Here is a 20,893-nt window from a genome sequence, read left to right on the forward strand (position 1 = left end):
AACGTCACCAAACCACGTGATGTCAAGGAGCATGGTTTGGTGGCTGCCCGGCCGCGCCCAAGGGCTGAACTGAGTGACTGCAATATGCTACGCATAAAAATACCGCTTGCATCCACCAGCCACTCCATACGGTTCTTTGCCTGTGGCGCTCGATCTCAAACATAACGGGGTCGGAATAAGGCGAGCGTAGCAAGTGCGGCACAAAGTCAGGCGGGTGGATGATATTACCACGGCCGCTAGATACAAAGCGCAAACCTTGCTTTGCGCTTTGCATCAAGCGGCCGTGATATTACACTCGGAATTCAAATTAGTCTATAGAGGAGTAAAAAAGGAGTAAGCTCCTCTATAAGTCTGATACAACTTAAGTCTGCAGTGAAGCTCCACCCACATTCCGCCTCCGCGCACAGAATTCCTCCACGACGAAAAAGTAGTCCGCTGCTTATAAACGTTTCTTGTTACGTAAACAAGAAGCTTATCACAAGAAAAAAATTACGGGCTCTAGAATTTCGATACTTGGATTCTTTGATACAGCCAAACATTAAACAGCTAATTTCGTTTACAGTTGCGATTGCCCAGCGGAGTAATACAAGACGCCGCGGTCCGCGGCCTTGTATTACTCCTGCTGTTTTTTTTTGTTTTTTTTTAAGTTGTATCCTACTATAGCACACTATCTTTTAGGGGTAGGGTAAACAGTTCAATCCTTGGGGTAGATCCACATCACTAAAAGTATGGAATATATTTACTCGCGGTTGGCAACAGAAATAAATTCCCTCTTAAACAAATTCGAAGAATTCAGGGGGGGGGGCAGTTTGTTGACCTAAAGTGCAGTGAGGCGAAAGCCTTTAGCGCGGTGTTGCTGCTTGTGTCACTGATGTGTGGTTAAGATGTTAATTAAGTACATAATTGTTTGTGAGTCTTAAATGCTCGAGACACTGGAGGGCGTTTGGGAGGTATCTGTCTGATTCGACGCCTTTCTGCAAACACTCTCCAGCGCCCTAGACAAGCAGAACTACACATGCGTTGGCAGGAAGTAGCGTAGCTATTAGCACGCTCGGGTGGGGAACGAAGGATGGTGGTTCGAATCCCATCGTGCACAAATTTTTTTTTTTCTGATCTGACTAGAAAAGCGTGACACCTCTGCTAACAACCATCTGCTGACAACCTTCTGTCGACAGCGATGAGGCATTAAAGGCTTTCGCCTTAAAACATGCGACGTTCTAACAGTTAGGAAAATTTAAACCAAGGTTTAAGTCTCCTCTATTTGCTTTGCAGCGTGGAATATGTCTCCGCTGCCAAAAGTAAGCATTCCTTATATTTAGTGGTCGAAACCTACTCCGAGACTTGGGCAGCGTACCCTGCCCGCAAAGAAATTACGCTAGAGGACATCTTACTCCCTTTTAACTCCCATATAAGCTTATCCTTTTTTATAGTGTAGGTTGTTTGCGAGAGCATGTTGACCTCAGCTGGCATCTGACAGGGCCATGGAGGGATATGGGAGAGGCTTCTGCCTTCCACTGAAGGGCAGCTGGGCTGATCATGATGAGAGTCAAAGCGCCGGCACGAAAGGTCAGGCCCTAGGAGCGGAGTAATTAGAGAGTTTTATCCCCCGTACGGTAAACACGGTAACTACGTACGGCAGCTAATACCGTACAGTGGCGATCAATATGAAGGTGATCGCTCGAGCGGCGACCGAGGCAAGGAGAAGCGCCACGTTACGTCATCACCTTCCGTGGCGAGGGGAACATCAGAGTAGCTTCCCTCTCTCTTTTCGCTGTTCCTTGAGCTGCTGTCACTCCCTTCTAGCAAGTCGCAAATTTCGTTGTTTTTTAACGCGTCAGCAGACAGATACGCACGCGTCGCAATCTTGTGTATACGGTTAGACCGGACGGTCTGGTAAAAATGAGCCACGTGAAGACGCTGTCTTGAAGATTCGTCACCCTTCGTGAGATAACCTTCAAACTCATTCATTATCGGCCACGATATGAGGCAACGACGCGGACGCATGATTTCTATGAAAGCGAACAAACACAGAAAAAAGGTGGCGAGGTAGTCATAGGGGTGACGGCTGTAGTCCGGAAGAGCCTACGAGGGAAAGAAGGCAACGCAATCTTTATCGTCGCAGTTCCGATATCGGCCGCTATGCAGCTTGAAAGGCCCGCCGGTCGATGCTCGCGCGATCACCTTCAAATTGATCGCGACTGTACCAAAAATGTGGCTAGACAAGCCTGGCAACGTCTAGACAACAGAGTATCATAAGCTACCTTGTGGTCTGTGGTTGAGCCCCGATAGTCCAGATTGGCTGGAGAATTTTTTACCACCGGGACAGATAAAAAATTGCGCCTCTCCCGTAACCGAGAGTAGAGTAAGCATGAAATGTTTACGGGCCTAACACAGGCTCCATTGCTCGATCGGCTTAAGCAGCTGTGACGGTGGCGGCATTGAAATCCAGGACGATCCAGAAGCGTACGCGGGCACGACGAGACGCAGGCCTGACAAGAATGTACAGGGTGGTCCACTCTAAGTGCGAACACAGCTCCGCGTGGCCGCGCTCCGCGGAGCGCCAGTGGATCCGGCGCGTTCGCGCATCGAAGCAAAGCCGCACAGGGGCCCGGGGCAGGAGCTTCGTGTCGTCTGCTACCGCGCTGGCGCGCACCTCGCTTGCACCTCGCTTGAGGTGCGCGCAGGCGCAGCGCTGTAGCAGACGACACGAAGCTCCTGCCCCGGGCCCCTGCGCGGCTTTGCTTCGATGCGCGAAGCCCCTAAGAGATCACGTATGACAACGAAGTGTATCGTGGCATTTATGTGCTTTTCGCACGCGTTATTAGAAATAGGTAATTATAATTCCGTGCAATGAAATGCACAGCTCGAGTGATATCTTGATGAACATTGAGAAGACACTTGCAGCAGTTATTGTTTGTGACTCGTTTGGAGAGCAACCGGCGCTTGTATGCCGGTCCCGTAGGAGGGCTTAGAGAGTCTCGTTTAAACTCGTTAAATCTCGTACGGTGCCCGGATGTTCTCGTTTCAGAGCCCGGATGTTGGCTCTCGATCTCGGCGTGACGTCACCACACTGCCGACAACGGGAGCTAAAAGCATTTCATGCTTAATACGGAACACCCTGTATTTGCCGTACGGTTGTCCGGCTACGCTAAAACTGACTGTTTACCAGATGCTTCCGCAGAGCTACACTGCTCTACCGTAGTTTCTTTCCAGGTACCAAGGACAGCATTATAAGCACCACGTAGAGACCGGCTGGTCGTACGTGGAAGGTGTCCGTGCCGCTGGCCATGTACCGTACGTACGTCGCTTGCTGCACGGCCGTCTAGCTCAGGGCAGCGGCGACGCCCCGAGTCGTCCTCCCGCGTGTGGGCTATCTCTCTTCCGACTTCTTCCGCCGACGATGAGAAAACCGGTCCTCGTGGCTGTCGCCGTGGCCGGTGGCCACAACCCTTTTGCTCTTCTCTTTTGCGACCTCGTCGGTCCCTTTCGACCTAACAGGCGTTTCGGAATCAGATTCGCCATGGCGTCGTCGCGCCCACGGGGGCTTTGCGTGCATGCTTGGACACCTCTCCCGTTCCTTCACCCTAATAAGACGTCCGGCTCTGAAAGAAACATCCAGCTCTCCGATATCGCGGTGCGTAGAAATGCGTTCGCTGGCCCGAGGGCGGGTCTCGCCGGCAGCCGATGCCTGTAGGGTGTCGGAAACAGCGACAGCACATAAACAAACAAGCAAACAAGGAAACAAACAATTGAAGAAGAAAAGAGGGCGCTTTCAGATCTTGTCAAGCATGCCTACCTTTGCAGCACGTCTTGAAAGAACGAACATTTAGATAAATGCTCGGTCTTGACTCGTACACGTGCGCAAAGGAAACTGCTTTGTTTGTTTATTTACTTCAGGTCAGAAAGTGCAGACGGGAAAGAATGCGGCCCGGATGATCGGGTGGGGTCGAGTCATTGAATTCTCTGACAGGACGCGCAGCTGTGCCGGGGAAGGTCTACTGCTGTTGGGAATTCTCAAATTGTGTGAAAATCTAAATGCATAATTCATTTTTCTCGTATCCGCGTTCTGCATCTTATTCGTTTGTTTTCGAGCCCACTCTATGCTGGACCAGCGTCATAGCGAAACCAGGTGCGAATACATCTCTAATAGACATGCACGTGTTAGAGGGTAGGCTAGCGAGAAACACTGCCAGCCTGAAGGCAGTCAAACGATCAATCATAATCGATCGCTCATCACGACGGCAGCTCAGTCATTTAGTCTAGCCACTCATCAGTCGTTCATTCAATCGATCGATATCATTCAGACTGTCAGAATGAGCGATAGCACTCTTTTTGGGATCTAGTATAGGGAACTGTACCAGTCTTCATTAATCGTCCGTTCAGTGGGTCTATCAATCATCGATAGAATCATCCGAGCAATCATTATGTCTGCACTCTACATATATGAGAGCAAATAAAGCATTTAGCATTAATTGTGTACCTCGCGGCTTCCACGAAACGATCAGAAACTTCTGCTCAATCATCACTTGTGCTGCACATGGCCCGATTAGAAGTTACGCCTTGACTCCTGCACTGCATTGCCTGATGCTTGTTGGCGCGGAACATATGGAGACTGCATGACGTCATGGACATCTAACGGAGATCATACAGAAACAGCACGGAAAGGATATGGCGACTATGCAGAAGAAAGCGAAAACACTTCCGTATGTTTGCCCCATTCCTAGCTTCCCTCTTGAACATTCAGCAACTAGCGCCATCTGTCACCCGCCAGCAGCGAACACCGTGCGTAACTCAATGGGAATAATTTCATCTAAAATTATGAGAAAACTAAAGGTTTCGGTGAGATGGTGCGCGAAGATGTTGATTGTCATAGCCTATACTCTTTCTGCGCGCTCCAGTATCTGACATAACATGCTTCCCTTCAGTCGCACCGACGAGTTCTGTCATAGGAAACCGATCGAAAGTTCAAAATGTTCAAAATTCCCGCGGTAGTATTTGATGTTCAGCGCCATTTGGCACGTGGTGGCAGCCACGCAAACTAGAAGCGTTTTGTAGATTTTTTATGGGCTATCATTAAACTGGCTCCGTATCTCCGTTATTTCGCATGCGCAGCTCACGTTTTAGTAGGGTATATGGCATGCATTTGAGTACTTTAATAGCATTGATAAAACATACAAAATAGCGCACAAAACAGGACAGTGGTAGAGGAAACAAACCTTCAGGAACTAACTAACCAGTTGAATGACCGCCCAGTCACAAAAAAGACCATTGGAACCAATTGGGTTTCCAATGGGTTCCAATTGGTCCCAATTGGACAAGTTCAGTTTCCAACTGGTTCCAATTGGAATGGTGTTCCAAATGGACTATCCAATTGGACCATTTGGGTTTCCAATTGGTTCCAATTGGAATTGTGTTCCAATTGGATGGTCCAAATGGACTATCCAATTGGACCATTCGGGTTTCCAAATGGTGAGCCCAATTGGTCTTACCCATTGCATCCAATTGGTCCGCCGAACTGCACCCAATTTATCCAATGAATGTTTGCACGTTTGACGAAAAATTAGAACTAATATGGTACTTACAATAAGAGCTATCAGCAGCTTAGCCTAATAAATTGTACTCATCACCTACACCACCACTGGAGCTGAAATTAAATTAAATATCTGCGCTCAGTGGGCAAGCGCCACCGGCCTCAGCATGAGAGCCTAATAAACTGGGTATATAAGTTGGAGCATAAGTGTGTTGTGTGGTTGTACATATTGAGCTAATGTATGCTACTGGTGCCTGAATGTGCAGTGTTGCTTGTGTGCGATGCATGTGTGTCTGTTGGCTTTGATTTCCATAAAAGCATGTTAATTTCAATTCCGTAGAAAAATGTTGATTGGCACTAGGCAGAGTGTCTCCCCCGCAGCCCTCATAAATCAGTTTTCCTTTTGCACATTACAATGTGTTAAATTGTAGAAATATTCATCCAAGATCCTAGAGCATATTATTCATTTAGCTACCTTTCTCAATGAACGTAACATATTTTGTGAATATTTTCTGGGTCAAATAACTGTCTGGCCTAATGGGTCCAATTGGCTAGTCCAGTTGGATCCAATTGGTCGGGGGCTAAAAACACAACTGGAACCAATTGGTGCCAATTGGGAAATCCAATTGGAAGCAATGGGAATGACAATTTAGTTCCAACTGGAATGTCCAATTGGTTCCAATGGTTTTTTTTTTTTACTGGGCGAACATTCTCAATGCGTATACAGCTTCGAAAAATAACAGCATAGGAGAGGAAGGATTACGGATACCGGAATGGTATCCGCCTGTGCCAGATTGTGCTCGTTCTTCGACAGACTGAGTTCTGACGTAAGAATGGTCGTCCTCAAAAATGTTGAACGCCTCATAAACCTTGCGTTCTTGTTTCCTGCGCTGCTTGTACTTAAGTTCCGGTAGTCAGCCAGCCCAAGTCTACATACGCAGCTGAAATTTAACAACATGATTTGTTGGAACAAGTATTCAACAATCAAATTGTTGAAATAGAATAGAATAGAATAGAAATTTCTGAAATAGAAACAGAACATTCCTGGTCTGGACATTTCGTTTTCCTCCCAAGGAGCTAGAACGAGATGCACGGCATACGGAAGCCGAATGTCAATCTTTTTTGTTCTTGTTTATTACATCCATTCCTGCATAATGCTTGGAATGTCGTGCTTCCTATCGTCTTCCCTGACGAGGCTAATCGGTGGTAGCGCTTGTCCGAACCGGTCCGGCTGGGTTTGGCCGCCGTTAAAGCTTGGATATAACCGTTCACATCCTGGGAACTACAGCTGGACGATTTGCGTGAGTTTCTTGGTCCAGCTAGCTCTTTCCAAATGACATTGCGGTATGTCAAACGCGTGCTGTGCGGTCTTGAAGTCTGAAACAACGAAAAAAGAAAATGGCTGTCGGCAGTCACGAGAACGTGTCGTAAATGGCCGCGCCGGAGAACACATAAAGGGGGAACCGGGAAGCCGAAAGGAAAGAAGGTGTTGGGCACAAATGGAACGAGTAATCGTTTTCTCTATAGACCCTTTGCAAATCCTTGCAGTTAGTCAGCCTCCGGTCTGGCAACCTGAGAGCGCCGCCATCGTGAAGGAGCGGCGTCCCGCGGCGTAGTGTTGCTCGCGTGTGTGTCTACGTGCATGTGTAGAGTTCGACAGCTGCCTGGCAGTCACTTGCACACCGTGCGCACGCTACAGCGTTTGAACGGCATGGCGAGCACTATGGCCCCGTTAGTGATCCCGATCACAGGATGGGAAAATAATCTCGCGGTGCTTCCGCGCCTTACAGAGCAGAAGGTGCAGCTCTTTTATAGCAGCCGGTCGGGATCGGAGCGCTCACTCGGGCGAAGTTACAACTTTAGCATCGAGTCTTTCTTGCGTCCTTCGTCTCTGCAGACATGCAGTTCCAGTCAAAGGTATGTACTACGTCTGTACGGTTTGGAGCGCGGCGTACACATTTTTCGATCGTTGTCAATACGGAGCTTGCGAGAGTTGTGCGGGTCGCAGAACAAACCAGTTCGAACAGACACGCGCTTTGTGGTTTCTCCTGGATGGTTTCATACATGCCCTCGGCTAATTTCTTCGCCTCAAACTTAATAATGCTTGAGCTGAGCGAGTGGAAGATGCAGGGCGATCACACATTCGTAGGGGGAGCATTTACCTCTTGCGGCGTCGACATTCAGCAGTTAACTCGCCCCGATGGCGCAGTGATTAGGGCGCTCGAATGCTGATCCCGAGACTTAGTTTCGATGAAGGCGAAATGCAAGGCGCCCGTGCACCGTGCTAACCCCACGTGGTCGAAATTAATCTGGAGTCCTCCACTACGGCGTCTCTCGTAGCCGATATCAATTTGGGACGTTAAGCCCCATGTACCATTTCGTTCCACAGTTAAAGGTGCCTGTTAAGTCCTTCCATCCCAAGTTCGATCAATGTTATCCATGCGGAAAATGTCATTCAGCCTGCATGCGGCTTCAGCACAGTTCAGCGCGCTTGTCCCATGTTAAAAAGAGCCCCCGGTGCTTTGCATACCTAGCAAGCTGCCAAAATCGTCCAACGTTCGAGCAAGGTAAACAACTTTTCAACCCCGCCGTATGGCCGGTACATTGTGGGGTTTAGTGCTTTTTTTTTTTTTTTGCGGTAACTCAGTGAACCGTGGCCCTGATATAAATAAAAAAATAAGTGACACACCAGCTGACACTGGGTGTTTTCTACATTTCAGACAAAACGTGGGAGCCAAGCATTGCTAGCATGCAGCCACTTGATTAACCTACGTGAAATTTGGGGATGAAGTTGCACCACGTGAAATATGCAGTTTAATTGCTTAAATAAACTCTTTTTGTTCTTTTTCAGCAGCGGGCTTGTCTTCATAAAGGCTGCGTGTTATCGCAGCAAAAAGAAAAACAGCCCACCGTACACAGTCATTGCAGCCATCAAAGACCAGGGCGACATAGTTCATGGGACGTGTGAATGCCCAGCTGGCAAACTGGCATGCAACCATCTCATGGCGATGCTGCGGACGGTCCAGCTACTGCAGTCAAAAGGCTTTTCGGAAGCACCCGATCACATTTCCTGTACAGACCTGCCCCAGCAGTGGAGGGTGCCTCGGAGAAGCACCATTCAGGGTGGCTCTGTTCAGGCTGTAGACTGGAGAAGTGTGCGAGAGGGAGGTGTTAGTGTTCCGAAACCTGCCACACCAAAGGAGCGCAGGTGGCACCCTCGCAATGAGCAGCAGCAAGATGCTGCAAAACAGCAGCTTGCCACTAGGCTGTTGGCACTGGCACCCGGGAACAAATTTGCAAAGGCGTTGCTTGCAACACCAGGGCAGCCTTTCAAAAAAACAAAATATGGCTTGGCCCCAGCGTCAGCACCATTGGCTTACCAGCAGCCGCTCCAGCCACATGGCTTTAAAAGTTATGTGGCAGGCATTTCATTTGCCGAGCTTCGTGACGCGCAACTTATACCTCCTCCAGAATTTTTTGCAGGTTGCAGTGCATGGACACCACCCGCCCACCTAGAAGCAAATAAATTTCTGAAGGTAATTTCTGCGTTCAGCATTGTGAACAGTATATTATCAAAATTTATTCTTTCACTCTATGTCTTCACCATGTCAATTTCTGTTCACCTCTCCCACCTTTTTTTTGTATGCAGAAATGGTTGTGCATATTTAGAACTCAGCATCCGCAAGAAATTTCTAAAGAAATTTTGAAGCAAAATATGCAAGTCTTGTGTTATAGGCACGTGAAACAGAATTTACAGAGGGAACTGTGGTAGCAGTTTCACTTGCAAATGATGTTCTAATTCATTTCCAGTGAAAGTGGGCACTAAAGAGCCACAGGACAAAAAGCTGCAAAAATGCTCTCAATCCCACACACATTTGCATCATTTCATGTGTTTCTGTGATACGTGATGTAAGCTGCAACAGACTGATTGCAGCTGTTCTGTCCACTTTCATGCACCCTGCAGGAGGTGCGTACAACACATCAGGCATCACTGGTGCTTGAGAAGAGCACACGGCAGCAGGCAAAGAGTGCTACATGGAAGAGGCAGCGAAGCCACCGGCTGACAGCATCAAATTTTGGTGTGGTGCTGAGCAGAAAAAACTGGACTTTGAAAGGTCTGAATGGCATAGCAAGCTCCAAAGACCTATCAAAGGTGCCGGCTATTAGGTATGCAAAAAACAACTTTTTTTGTAAACGAGTTTATTTCAATACCACACTTCTGTAATATGTGAATGAGTTGTGCAAGTAAAATTTGACTTGAAAGACACAATAGCTGTGACAACTAGAATTGGGTGTATGCAAGAGTACAGTGCTGTGCTTACTGCATGCCATGGAAGGGCTGAAATCCTAAAGGACTGATGGACCGAACATTTGCACCCTGCTTAAGACAACCGACCCTTCTGGAGACCATATTTTGTTATGCTCATGGCCAACTCTTTGTTGCATGCAGGTATGGAATTGCCAACGAGACCATGGCAGCAAACCGTTACGAGGATGTTATGAAGTCCATGGGGCACGATGTGACAACTAGCACTTGCGGCCTACTGGTCAATCCAGAGTTCCCATGGCTCGGTGCTTCACCGGACAGAATTGTATTTGATCCTGTCGAGTCGAGCCATGGGGTACTTGAAATCAAATGTCCCTATTCATTGCGTGATGTCAAGGGGAACGAACTCACGGCACACAGCTTCTGCTCAGAAATGACAACCAGCGGCCCAATGCTCAAGAGAGAGCACATTTACTATGCTCAGATCATCGGCCAAATGGCCATACCTGGGCTAAGCTGGGGCGACTTTGTCGTTTACGGCAAAGACTTTATTCTTGTAGAAAGAATAAGGTTCGACCAGGTGGAGTGGGAGGGCATGAGGGAAATGCTGGACAGCTTTTACTTTGATACACTGATGCCCTATTTGGAGAGGAATTCACAAAGCTGAAGTGTTTCAAACCTCTGCAACATAAGTGGTGCTGTAAAGAAGAAGACGATCAGCGCCTGCAGTGGGAGCGCCAACGCCTAGCGCGAGACGAGAGCGCTGACTGTTCCAGCCTGGACGTGCGATTTCGCTGCTCCGCCTGGTCGTCCCGGCCAAGCGTCTTTTTCCAGTAAAGCCCCTTACATCTTGGTGGAGGTCGCGGAGTTCCATCCTGGCTCGACGCAACCGTACCCTCGCTACCACCATGCCATCTGACACCACCCTGACCCAGCCCGTCGGCACTTCACCGATGCCCGTTGTTTGTCCTGGTACGCTCCGCCAGTGCGATGCTACCATCTTCAGCGGTATGGACGACAACGACGTCGAGGATTGGCTCTCCTCTTACGAAAGGGTGAGCGCCCATAACCGGTGGGACAACCCAGTGAAGCTAACCAACGTGATATTTTATCTCACCGGAGAAGCCAATCTCTGGTATAAGAACCACAAAGCGGAGTTTACCACCTGGTCCGCCTTCAAAGCCAGTTTCACAGATATCTTCGCCCAGCCGACTGCAAGCTTCGCGCCAAGCAGCGTCTTCGAGTTCGCGCCCAGCAGACCGGCGAAACGTTCACGAGCTATATCGAGGACGTCATCGACCTCTGCAAGCGTGTCGACGCGTCGATGACAGAGGAAGAGAAAATCAAGCATGTCCTCAAGGGCATCGAGGAGGACGCCTTTCACTTGCTTGTGGCTAAGAACCCCACCACCGTGAGCGCCGTATTCGACCTGTGCCAAGCCTACGACGAGCAACGCCGCCTGCGTGTTTCCACTCGGTCACCCTCTGCACAGCCCGAGACGCTCGCTGGCCTTGTGTGTACCGAAGACAGCACCCTTTTGCTTCAGATCAAGCAATTTGTTCGTGAGGAGGTCGCTCGGCAGCTGTCGCTCCTTCCGTCCGTTCCGAGTTCACCATCTCATCTTGCGCCTATACTTCAGCAAGAAATATGGGAGCAAGTGTCTGAGGCCCTGCCATCTGGTTGTCCCCCACCTTCCGTTACTGCCCCTCTTACCTATGCCGAGGCCGTCCAGCAACCTCGCCCTGCGTCGTTTGTGCCGTCTCGACCTGCACCGCGGCCGACCCCGTTCCCTCCTGCTACTCGGCCGCCACCCCAACGCTACCACCCTTGGCGGACGCCTGACAACCTTCCCATCTGCTACGCCTGCGGCATTCCGGGTCACGTGATGCGTCACTGCCGCCGGCGCTACCTTCTCCCTCCTGATACCTCCGACCCTCGCGCCTACACCTACGCCCCTCCCCAGCACTTTCAGCCTCCCTCCCCTCCTGACACCGTCCCCACTTCCGATGGCCCCTGGACTGTTCGCCACCGTTCCCCATCTCCCCGTCGTCGCTCGGTTTCTCCGATGCACCGTCGTCCTACTTCCCCACCGGAAAACTAGTCCCCGCAGTTCCGGAGGCAAGAGCTGCATGCTTGACGAAAAGTTCAAGACCTCGCCTATCTCCGTGCAATGTCATTGAAGTTTCTGTAGAGGGCACCGATGCTTTTGCCCTGGTTGATACTGGCGCTGCTGTATCCGTATTGAGTGAGAAACTGTGCCGCAAGTTGCGCAAAGTGACAACGCCGCTATTTGGACTTTCGCTGCAAGCCGCCAATTCGCACCTGATTAATTCGTTGGCCGCCTGTACTGCCAGGGTCACTATTAAGGACGCTCTGTACATCATTGAATTCATCGTTTTTTCCTCATGCTCTCATGACGTCATCTTAGGGTGGGACTTTCTTTCCCAACATCACGCCGTCATTGACTGCACTCGAGCCAAGGTCGAGTTTTTTCCCTTCCACGATGATCTGATTGGCCCGCCCCAAACAACGTGCGCGAAATTAACTGTGCTCGACGATATCGCGATACCGCCGTGTTCATCTGTGCTCATCTCTGTATCCTGCGCCTCTGCTTCCGACGGACCTGTCGTCTTCAGCCCGTCCGACACCTTTCTTGCTCGCACCGGTCTCCGCCTGCCCTCCGCTGTGCTCACAGTCGCAGCTGGCTGCAGTGAAATGCCCATCACAAACCTCTTCATGTGCCCTTTTGCTTTGCATCGCGGCCAATGCCTGGGCTTTGTACAGCCATTTGCTTCTCTACTCGTCTGCGACTACTCCGAGGACGAGTGCAGCGGTCTCCCAATGGATTCACTTACTCCTTGCGCCGCTCCGACTGATCCTGCTCTCGTGGACGTCTTCGAAAGCTCTATCGACACTACCCTTACGCCAGCGCAAAAGACCCAGCTTCTTGCCCTGCTGGCCCAGTTTCGTTCCTCCTTTGACCTCACTACCCACAGTTTGGGCCGTACATCGGCCGTAACCCACCGGATCGACACCGGCTCCCACTCGCCGTTGCGCTAACGCCCATACCGTGTGTCACCGGCCGAACGCCATGTCATCGATGAACAGGTGAACGACATGCTGCAGCGTGGCGTTATACAACCCTCCCACAGTCCTTGGGCCTCCCCCGTAGTTCTTGTCACCAAGAAAGACGGCTCTATCCGCTTCTGCGTGGACTACCGGCGCCTCAACAAAATCACTCGCAAAGACGTCTATCCTCTGCCCCGAATAGATGACGCCCTGGACTGTCTGCAGGGTGCTGAATTCTTTTCATCTCTAGATCTACGCTCCGGATATTGGCAAGTCCCGATGGCCGACGATGACCGCGCCAAAACAGCCTTTGTGACGCCAGACGGGCTGTATGAATTCACCGTAATGCCGTTCGGATTATGTAATGCCCCCGCAACATTTGAGCGCATGATGGACACTATACTACGCGGCCTCAAATGGAAAACCTGTTTGTGCTATCTCGATGACATTGTTGTTTTCGCCCCGGACTTCCAGACTCATCTCGCACGTCTGGGACATGTGTTGAAATGTCTCACTGACGCTGGGCTACAACTAAATTTGAAGAAATGTCGCTTCGCGGCCCGGCAGTTGACAATTTTAGGCCACATCGTATCTAAGGATGGTGTGCTTCCCGATCCATCAAAACTTAGTGCTGTGTCCGAGTTCCCGAAGCCCTCCATGATGAAGGAACTTCGCAGTTTCATTGGCCTATGCTCTTACTTTCGGCGTTTCATCCGTAATTTCGCTTCAATCATCGCGCCTCTGACTACACTTCTTTGCGCCAGCAACGACCTCAGCGGCTGGAATCCTGCCTGTGACGACACATTCAAAACCTTGCGTCACCTGCTCACCTCTCCGCCCATATTACGCCACTTCGACCCCAATGCGCCCACTGAAATCCACACAGATGCCAGAGGCGTTGGTATTGGTGCCGTCCTTGCCCAACATAAACCAGGCTTTGCTGAGTATGTTGTTGCCTACGTGAGTCGCACACTGACGAAGTCGGAGTTGAACTACTCTGTGACTGAAAAAGAGTGCTTGGCAATCGTTTGTGTGATAGTAAAATTTCGACCTTACTTGTACGGCCGACCTTTCGACGTCGTTACAGACCATCATTCATTGTGTTGGTTGTCCACCCTGAAGGACCCCAATGGACGCCTCGCACGGTGGGCCTTACGCCTTCAAGAGTATGGCATTCGTGTGGTATATCGCTCTGGCCGGAAGCATCACGACGCCGACGCATTGTCACGCTCACCTCTGGCCACTGAACCTGCTTGCCCTCCCCGCGTCGACTGCGCTTCCTTATCGATGACCAACATGGCCACCGAGCAGCTCAAGGACCCATGGATCGGTTCTATTTTCAACTTGCTTTCGCACCCTTCCGTCACCTCGGTCCCACGAGCACTGCGCCGTCAAGCTGCTCACTTCAAGATTCGCGATAGGCTCTTGTACCGCCGCAGTTATATCTCTGACGGCCGAAAATGGCTCCTTGTGATCCCAGGACACTTACGTTCCGAAGTGTGCGCCGCCTTTCACAATGACCCAGCAGCCGCTCACGCTGGTACTTTCAAAACTTATACGCGTCTTCGCCTCCATTATTATTGGCGCGGTATGTACACCTACGTCCGAAAATTCGTCCGTTCTGGCTCAGACTGTCAACGCCGCAAGCCTAGTCACCACCATCCGACCGGCACCATGCAGCCTCTACCTTGCCCATCCAGGCCTTTCGACCGGGTTGGCATTGACCTTTACGGACCGCTTCCCTACACGGCTACAGGAAACCGCTGGATCATTGTCACTGTTGATCATCCGACACAGTACGCCGAAACCGCTGCCCTTCCCTCTGCTATGGCACGGGATGTTGCAGCCTTCCTCCTGCACCGCTTCATACTTCGCCACGGAGCACCACGTGAACTTCTGAGTGACCGTGGACGTGTCTTCCTGTCCGAAGTCGTTTCATCCCTTCTAAAGCAGTGCAACGTTACCCATCGCACCACGACGGCTTACCACCCGCAGACTAACGGGCTGACTGAACGGTTTAATCGTACGTTAGGTGACATGCTCTCATGTACATGGCCGCGGACCATTCCAACTGGGACGCCGTACTACCCTATGTCACTTACGCTTACAACACTGCCATTCAGAGCACAACTGGTTTTTCGCCATTTTTCCTGCTCTACGGGCGTGAACCTTCGTCCCCCCTTGACACTATTCTTCCTTATCAGCCCGATTCCTCGGAATCCACAACTGTTTCCGCAGCCTCTCGCCACGCTGATGAGTGCCGGCAGCTCGCTCGGGCGTTCACATCTGCCGACCAGGGGCGTCAAAAATACCGCTTCGACAGCACGCGTGACAATGACACTTTTCTACCACAATCCCTTCTTTGGCTCCGTGCTCCTCCTGCCTCACCTGGCCTCTCTTCCAAGCTGCTTCCGAAGTACCATGGGCCCTACCGTGTTCTAGAGCGTACTTCCCCAGTTACCTACATCATCGAGCCTGTAACTCCTTCGCCAGATCACCGACGACGTGGGCGCGAGACAGTCCATGTGTCTTGCCATAGCCTCCTTTATACTCTCTGTGCCTGTCAACGCGCCGCGCAAACCATAGAGCGGCGCCGTCGGGTAAAGTTGCGCGGCGCTGCCGCTCCCGCCTCTAAGGGCGCCACTGACGTAGGTGTCGAGGCGCACTGGTGCGAATGCCGGCGCGAGGATGGGAACGCTGTTATTCCCTCGCGGAATAACTGCTACTAAGCATGAATCGTACATATTCGTTATACTTACTTTTGAGGCCAACATCCTCTAAGGATAACAAGTGATCACGTTAGTTTTTTAGCCAGTAACGGCAATGCTATGAGATGTTATGTGATGCAGTTTCAAGATATGTGGGCATGGCTCGAAAAACTGCATGACTGCTCCACTAGCGTCAATGGTAATAGAACAGTTACAATGCTAGTTTACGCTGCGCTAAAACAAAATTTAAGAAGAAATGCACCACCATTTATTTACACATTTCACAACAGCAGTTGTGCTACAAGAGTACCTACTTTTACAGTTCATGACTTTTCGTGAGAGTGGCTTCTGCCGGAACAGCGGCTTATGCAAATCATTCTTGTCTGTTATCGAAGAGGCGCAGTTCACCAGCAGTGGTCTGATGAATCTAGTTGCCACAAGTAGAGAAAAATGTTCACGGTGACGGCTGTCAGTGACAGGGCACTTCAGCAACCTTCATTTACAGATGGCTGTAACAGCTGCAACGGTCAGGTTTTTCAATGGATTTTGAAGTCGTGGGTTTTCTTTTAAGCTTGTCTCCACAAACAGCCGCAGCCTAAGACATAGAGTAATTCGTCACATGGGTAAAGCAGCCCACCACGGTCCTGTTCTCGGGTGAACTGCTCGAATGGGTATAGCAGGTGGCTTGGTTGTGAGTAAACAGCACTGCTCACATTCCATATGTTCACTTATCACATGAGCGATGTAGCTACCTACATAGAACATGGCCGACAGCTGCGATGTAGGTAGAGAATAAGGGACATGCTGCATGTCTAAGCGTCCCAAGACTTCCAAAGCAGCCTCTGGAAGCTCATCGCTACTCCTAAGTGCACATAGCCCTGTAGTCCTAAGTCCAGTGTTGTGGTGACTCTCATGATATAGTACGTTGCTGTGTTCAGATGTCGCGGCAATTCCCGTCTTCAAGACTTTTTCTAGTCCTGAGAGTACCGGCTGCACGTCAAGTTGGTCGTTGCATCCCAGTGACCGCCTCAGGGTTTCAAACAGCGCTTCAATAGGGTCACTGCTGAATTTCCACGTTAGTACAAAACAGAACTTCCCCTCAGCTACCAGATAGCGAATGCAGCGAGCAGTTGCGTAAGTTGTGACCAGAAGGGCCTGGTACGTTTCGGCTGTGAAAAAGGCACGAGGATAAGTTGCATCTTTCTTTAGTTGGTCGATATATAGCGGAAATGTAACTGCCAGCCATCCCAGCCTAGAATCATTTTTTGTCGTCAAAGTGCCTGACGTCAGGGAAATTTTGCTCGATATGTTGGCACTTATTGCTGGTGTCGTGCAGTAGTAAACATCGATGGATACTCTTCATAAACAGTATTGTTGGTTCCGCATAGGCAAATGATGTATGGCAGCTCTGTCCTGCGTGCTCTTTCAGAAACTCCAGAGCAGATGATAACGTCTGGAGAAAAAACTTGGACAGCTCGTTAGACGTTCATTTTTTTAATATTGTTCGGAAAAACATGTTTTCTGGTTAGACTCCTCACAGGTTTTACAATCCTTTCTTACATCTCGTAGAGTTTCTTCAAGTGAGATGACGAAACCTCTCCTTTCTTTCCAAGGTCGCGTGCAAGGAACTGAGAGCGGATATTTATCAAAACGTGGCAATAATCAAAGCTTAAAAAAAGCGCTGCAAAACTGTTCAAGACATGGCAATAATCAAAGCTTAAAAAAAGCCCTCTAATACTGCAAACATTGCAAAACAGCCCACATAACAACGACAGATCAACAGCACGTGGCTATCCGGGCTGCTCTCAACACAGCGCACCCGGCACTCGCCTCGCGAGGGTGCCCCAACGTCGCTGTCGCCATCTCTCGGCAGCCAGCGGCGTAACTTCTCAAGGGAGGAGGAGCGGCGACGACGGCCGCGGAGCGCGGAGTTGCCAGGCAGAGAAAGTATAAAGGAGGCTATGGTCTCGCTTGAAGCCACATTACGACCCATGCGTATTGACGTCCCCTTAAGTCGCCAGGATGGCTCTTTTTTTCCCCGGGGGGCCGACTGTAAAGAAGAAGACGATCAGCGCCCTCAGTGGGAGCACCAACGCCTAGCGCAAGACGAGAGCACTGACTGTTCGAGCCTGGACGTGCGATTTCGCTGCTCCGCCTGGTCGTCCCGGCCAAGTGTCTTTTGCCAGTAAAGCCCCTTACAGTGCCAACATGTTCATTTCAAATCCTGAAAAGTCTTCAGTTTCCATCTGTCTCATCAACTTCCCTCAGCAACGGCTCTTGAAAGTTGCTCAATATTGCACAAACAGTCCACATCTGGTTGGCTAACGGAGCCAAAGAAATTGGCAATGGACGGTCAAATATGTGATAGGCCTTTATACGTTGTATTCGCCTTTCCACATGGATACGAAGAGTTGCAATGTCTTGAGTTTTGCTCACGTCAGTGGATGTGAATTGGTTGCTCCTCAGGAAGGGTGGCAGATTCAGCGCCACACCTTTTTGTTGCAACATGTCTGCAATGCGGAAGCCTTTGTCAGCCATCACTGAATCACCCGGGTCAAACTCCAGGTCTAGGAAACCACTCCTAATCACGCACTCTCTGTCCGATGTGCTGCCTGTGAAAAGCTCGGACACAAAAGTAACCAGACCAGAGGGAGAAACTCCAATAAGTCCTTTGAGTGTGTGGGCCGACTTGTAGTGGGAGTACAGCTGGCTCTGCGTCACGAAAGATGTTGGCACATTGCAGCGTATCTCGGTAGCATCGAGCAGGACACGAGTTGAGGCATAGTCCTTAAACGCCTGCGGCATATCTTCATCAATAGCTTGCCGTGACAGCCAAAGTGGCAATGTTGTGAGTTGCAAGTACATGAAATCTATCCATGCAGAAAATATCCGCGAGACGGTACTAGGTGATATGCAAAACAGATGGCCTAGATGTCGGTGAAACACACCGAGTCGAAGTTTCATGAGGACCAAGAACAGCTGATTCTCCACTCTCAACTTTTGCGGTCTGCCACAGTACTCGTTCGATCGCTGGCTTCTGCTTTTGGCTTTGTGCTGTTTAATGTTTTTTCCATTTTCACCAGGTTCAAGATAATCGAGCAGGGCAGTAAAGCTGCTGTAGTCCGGTAGACCAGTATAAAACTGCATATCCTCGTCGCTCTCCACAAACTTCTCTATTCCAAAGGGCATAGCCTCTTCTTTAAGCTTTACCACAATGTGCTGGGCATCAACAAGCTCGTTACGAAGAAGGTTGAGCTCCTGAGTCTGTGCATATATTTTATTTTCTACATACTCCACCTTTCCTTTCAGCTCAAGCAGTTCTCGTCTGCTGGCAGCAAGCTGTTCCTGTAGCCGCCGCTCATTTTCATTGCTACCTGCAAGTTGTGCCTTTAACTCAATAATAGCAGCATTGCATGTGCACGAGCCACAAAAACTCTGTTCCTGCGAAGGCGCATTTGGAGGGAAAATCTGCTTTAGCGGACTAGGGGTTCTGGAAATGGAACCATGCTGTGAAGGTGGACTTCTGGGAAGTGCATCCGGGGATGGTGCTTCATTCTCACTAAGCACACTGCCTTGTGAATCTTGCATCGGCTTGCGTCGTTTTTTCTTGGGAATATGGCATTCCAAGCGGTCACATGGTGGTTTCCGTGAGGGCTTAGGTTGGCAAAATGCAAACACTGAAGGCACAGCAGAGTGATGGAGGAGGCGAAGGCCACTTGCCACACTTTTCCAGTAGTCTGACTCAGTGAAATGACGGGAACACACTTTGGTCGCATTTGAGATTTTGAAAAGGGGTCCCTCATCTCTGCGTATTGCAGCTATCCATTTTCTTTTCAAATCCTTGTCTGTGGGAAATCTGTGAAACGAAACCTGAAAATAACCACTGCTGTTAATACACACCCCTGTTCTTGGTCATCACTATGTAAATGTACACTGTGAACCATGCACGTCGATTGCTGTGGCTAAGCAACACAGTACTGTAGCCTGCTATGTTGAACAAATGTGAAATAAAGTTGCCAAAAATTACTTCGCTGATGTCTGTTTAGACAACAAATCGGTTGTCACAGGGGTTGCCGAAAATACCTTTCAATTTACCTTATGTAGTAAGGCAAGGAGGGGAGATCTGTGCCGCGGACCGGTAGTGTCTCCGCAGATCGCACACATCTAGCTAGGGTCACGCGTTCTTGCAAAAACAGCGCAAGATCGACAGAAAACACGGTCAGGGGACGATCGAGCACTCGTTCCGTGTCCTTGTCCTCATCCGTCGTAGTTCTCCCTGTTTTACAAGAATGCGTAGCCTATGGTGTTTCGTTTAACCTAAAGGATGCAGGTGTAGACTCCATAAACGTTGTGAGCGAAGAACAAATCGCAGAAGTAAATCGTGTCACCTGGATGACGCGCGCGTCTTGCCGTTCGGCGCTTAGTTTGTATAGAACGCGGCTTTCTGCCGATTGAAACTTGAAACTCTGTGAAATGCCGCAATACATACGGAGGGTCTGTTAAGCTGTCTAATAGAGCGCGCATGCTACGCTTTAAACCGACAAGCATCAACGCTACAAAGACACGCATGTAGTACGCGTACCTTTCGTCCGTCCTTGTCGACATAACCGCATTGATTACACATCGGAACGCAGCAGTGAGTTGGCATGTTGAATCACATTCGTGGCAGAGATTTGACACACGTTATTAAAGCATCGACGGACCTGTTGCAGCAAAAAATAACAATTTAAACGCAACTATAAAACAGGTCACTGAGCATCGACAGATAGACGATCCGAACACCTATCCTTCACCATGGCGGACGGTGCACAGTGGTGCCAGACTGTGGTACAATGTTGCTTGAAGTTTTGCAAAGGGTCTATAGGCTCGTGCTCGAGATCCACGAAATAACAATTAGGAAGAGCGCGCCATTAGGCCTAAGCAGCGCACACAGCGTGCTAAAGAAGCCTCCGCATCGCGTTATAATAAAAGGGCGTCCGGTCATCCTCGCCGACAGCACGCCAATTTGAGGCAATCAGCGGCGGAAGTACCGCAGCAAGGCGATGGCCGGACTAGCTGTAATACACTGCGAATAGCTGCGTGCAGTGTGCACAACACTGCAGGCGACGACGACCGGCAATACACTAATGGGTCTTCTTTCTGCTGACTGCAGTCTTCAGCGCCAAATTTTGTGCTTTAGTTGAATGACGTATGCACATGTTAGCAGAGACGTGCGCCTGCTAGTGCACAGTTGATGTTTCTTTCACATAGCAAACAAAAGGCGGAAACCTATTGGAGGCTGAAATTATAGCTCTACTTCATTTTCGATACAAAACGAGC

At 49.9% G+C, this 20,893-nt stretch overlaps 2 protein-coding genes across 3 annotated transcripts; one reads left to right on the forward strand and one right to left on the reverse strand.

The window, feature by feature from the left end:
- The first annotated feature begins 6,765 nt into the window (after positions 1 to 6,765).
- Positions 6,766 to 20,033, forward strand: LOC149358134 (uncharacterized). Its single transcript, XM_089585058.1, has 5 exons — positions 6,766 to 7,447; positions 8,382 to 9,066; positions 9,495 to 9,697; positions 9,981 to 19,904; positions 19,935 to 20,033. The coding sequence occupies exons 1-4, from the start codon at positions 7,173 to 7,175 to the stop codon at positions 10,462 to 10,464; spliced, it is 1,647 nt and encodes a 548-aa protein (XP_089441184.1). The 5' UTR covers positions 6,766 to 7,172; the 3' UTR covers positions 10,465 to 19,904; positions 19,935 to 20,033.
- On the reverse strand, positions 11,793 to 20,393 carry LOC149358135 (uncharacterized). Of its 2 annotated transcripts, XM_089585056.1 has the most exons (2): positions 20,157 to 20,393; positions 11,793 to 19,444 (listed from the first exon to the last, which is right to left on the reverse strand). In XM_089585056.1, the coding sequence occupies exons 1-2, from the start codon at positions 20,220 to 20,222 to the stop codon at positions 17,810 to 17,812; spliced, it is 1,701 nt and encodes a 566-aa protein (XP_089441182.1). In that variant the 5' UTR covers positions 20,223 to 20,393; the 3' UTR covers positions 11,793 to 17,809. The 2 variants fall into 2 exon arrangements, with proteins under 2 accessions (XP_089441182.1, XP_089441183.1); XM_089585057.1 differs by lacking the exon at positions 20,157 to 20,393 and having other exon boundaries at positions 11,793 to 20,147.
- Positions 20,394 to 20,893: the final 500 nt, after the last annotated feature.

The sequence above is a fragment of the Amblyomma mixtum genome, chromosome 3, assembly GCF_055824585.1.
Source record: "Amblyomma mixtum isolate Tamu chromosome 3, ASM5582458v1, whole genome shotgun sequence".
In the NCBI taxonomy this organism is placed as follows: Eukaryota; Metazoa; Arthropoda; class Arachnida; order Ixodida; family Ixodidae; genus Amblyomma; species Amblyomma mixtum.

Coding starts and splice junctions, on each gene's coding strand:
- LOC149358134 (XM_089585058.1), top strand. CDS start 7,173: ATGTGTAGAGTTCGACAGCTGCCTGGCAGTCACTTGCACACCGTGCGC. Junction 7,448..8,381: donor ACATGCAGTTCCAGTCAAAG/GTATGTACTACG, acceptor GTTCTTTTTCAG/CAGCGGGCTTGTCTTCATAA. Junction 9,067..9,494: donor AAGCAAATAAATTTCTGAAG/GTAATTTCTGCG, acceptor TGCACCCTGCAG/GAGGTGCGTACAACACATCA.
- LOC149358135 (XM_089585056.1), bottom strand. CDS start 20,222: ATGCCAACTCACTGCTGCGTTCCGATGTGTAATCAATGCGGTTATGTC. Junction 19,445..20,156: donor TCGACAAGGACGGACGAAAG/GTACGCGTACTA, acceptor GGTTATTTTCAG/GTTTCGTTTCACAGATTTCC.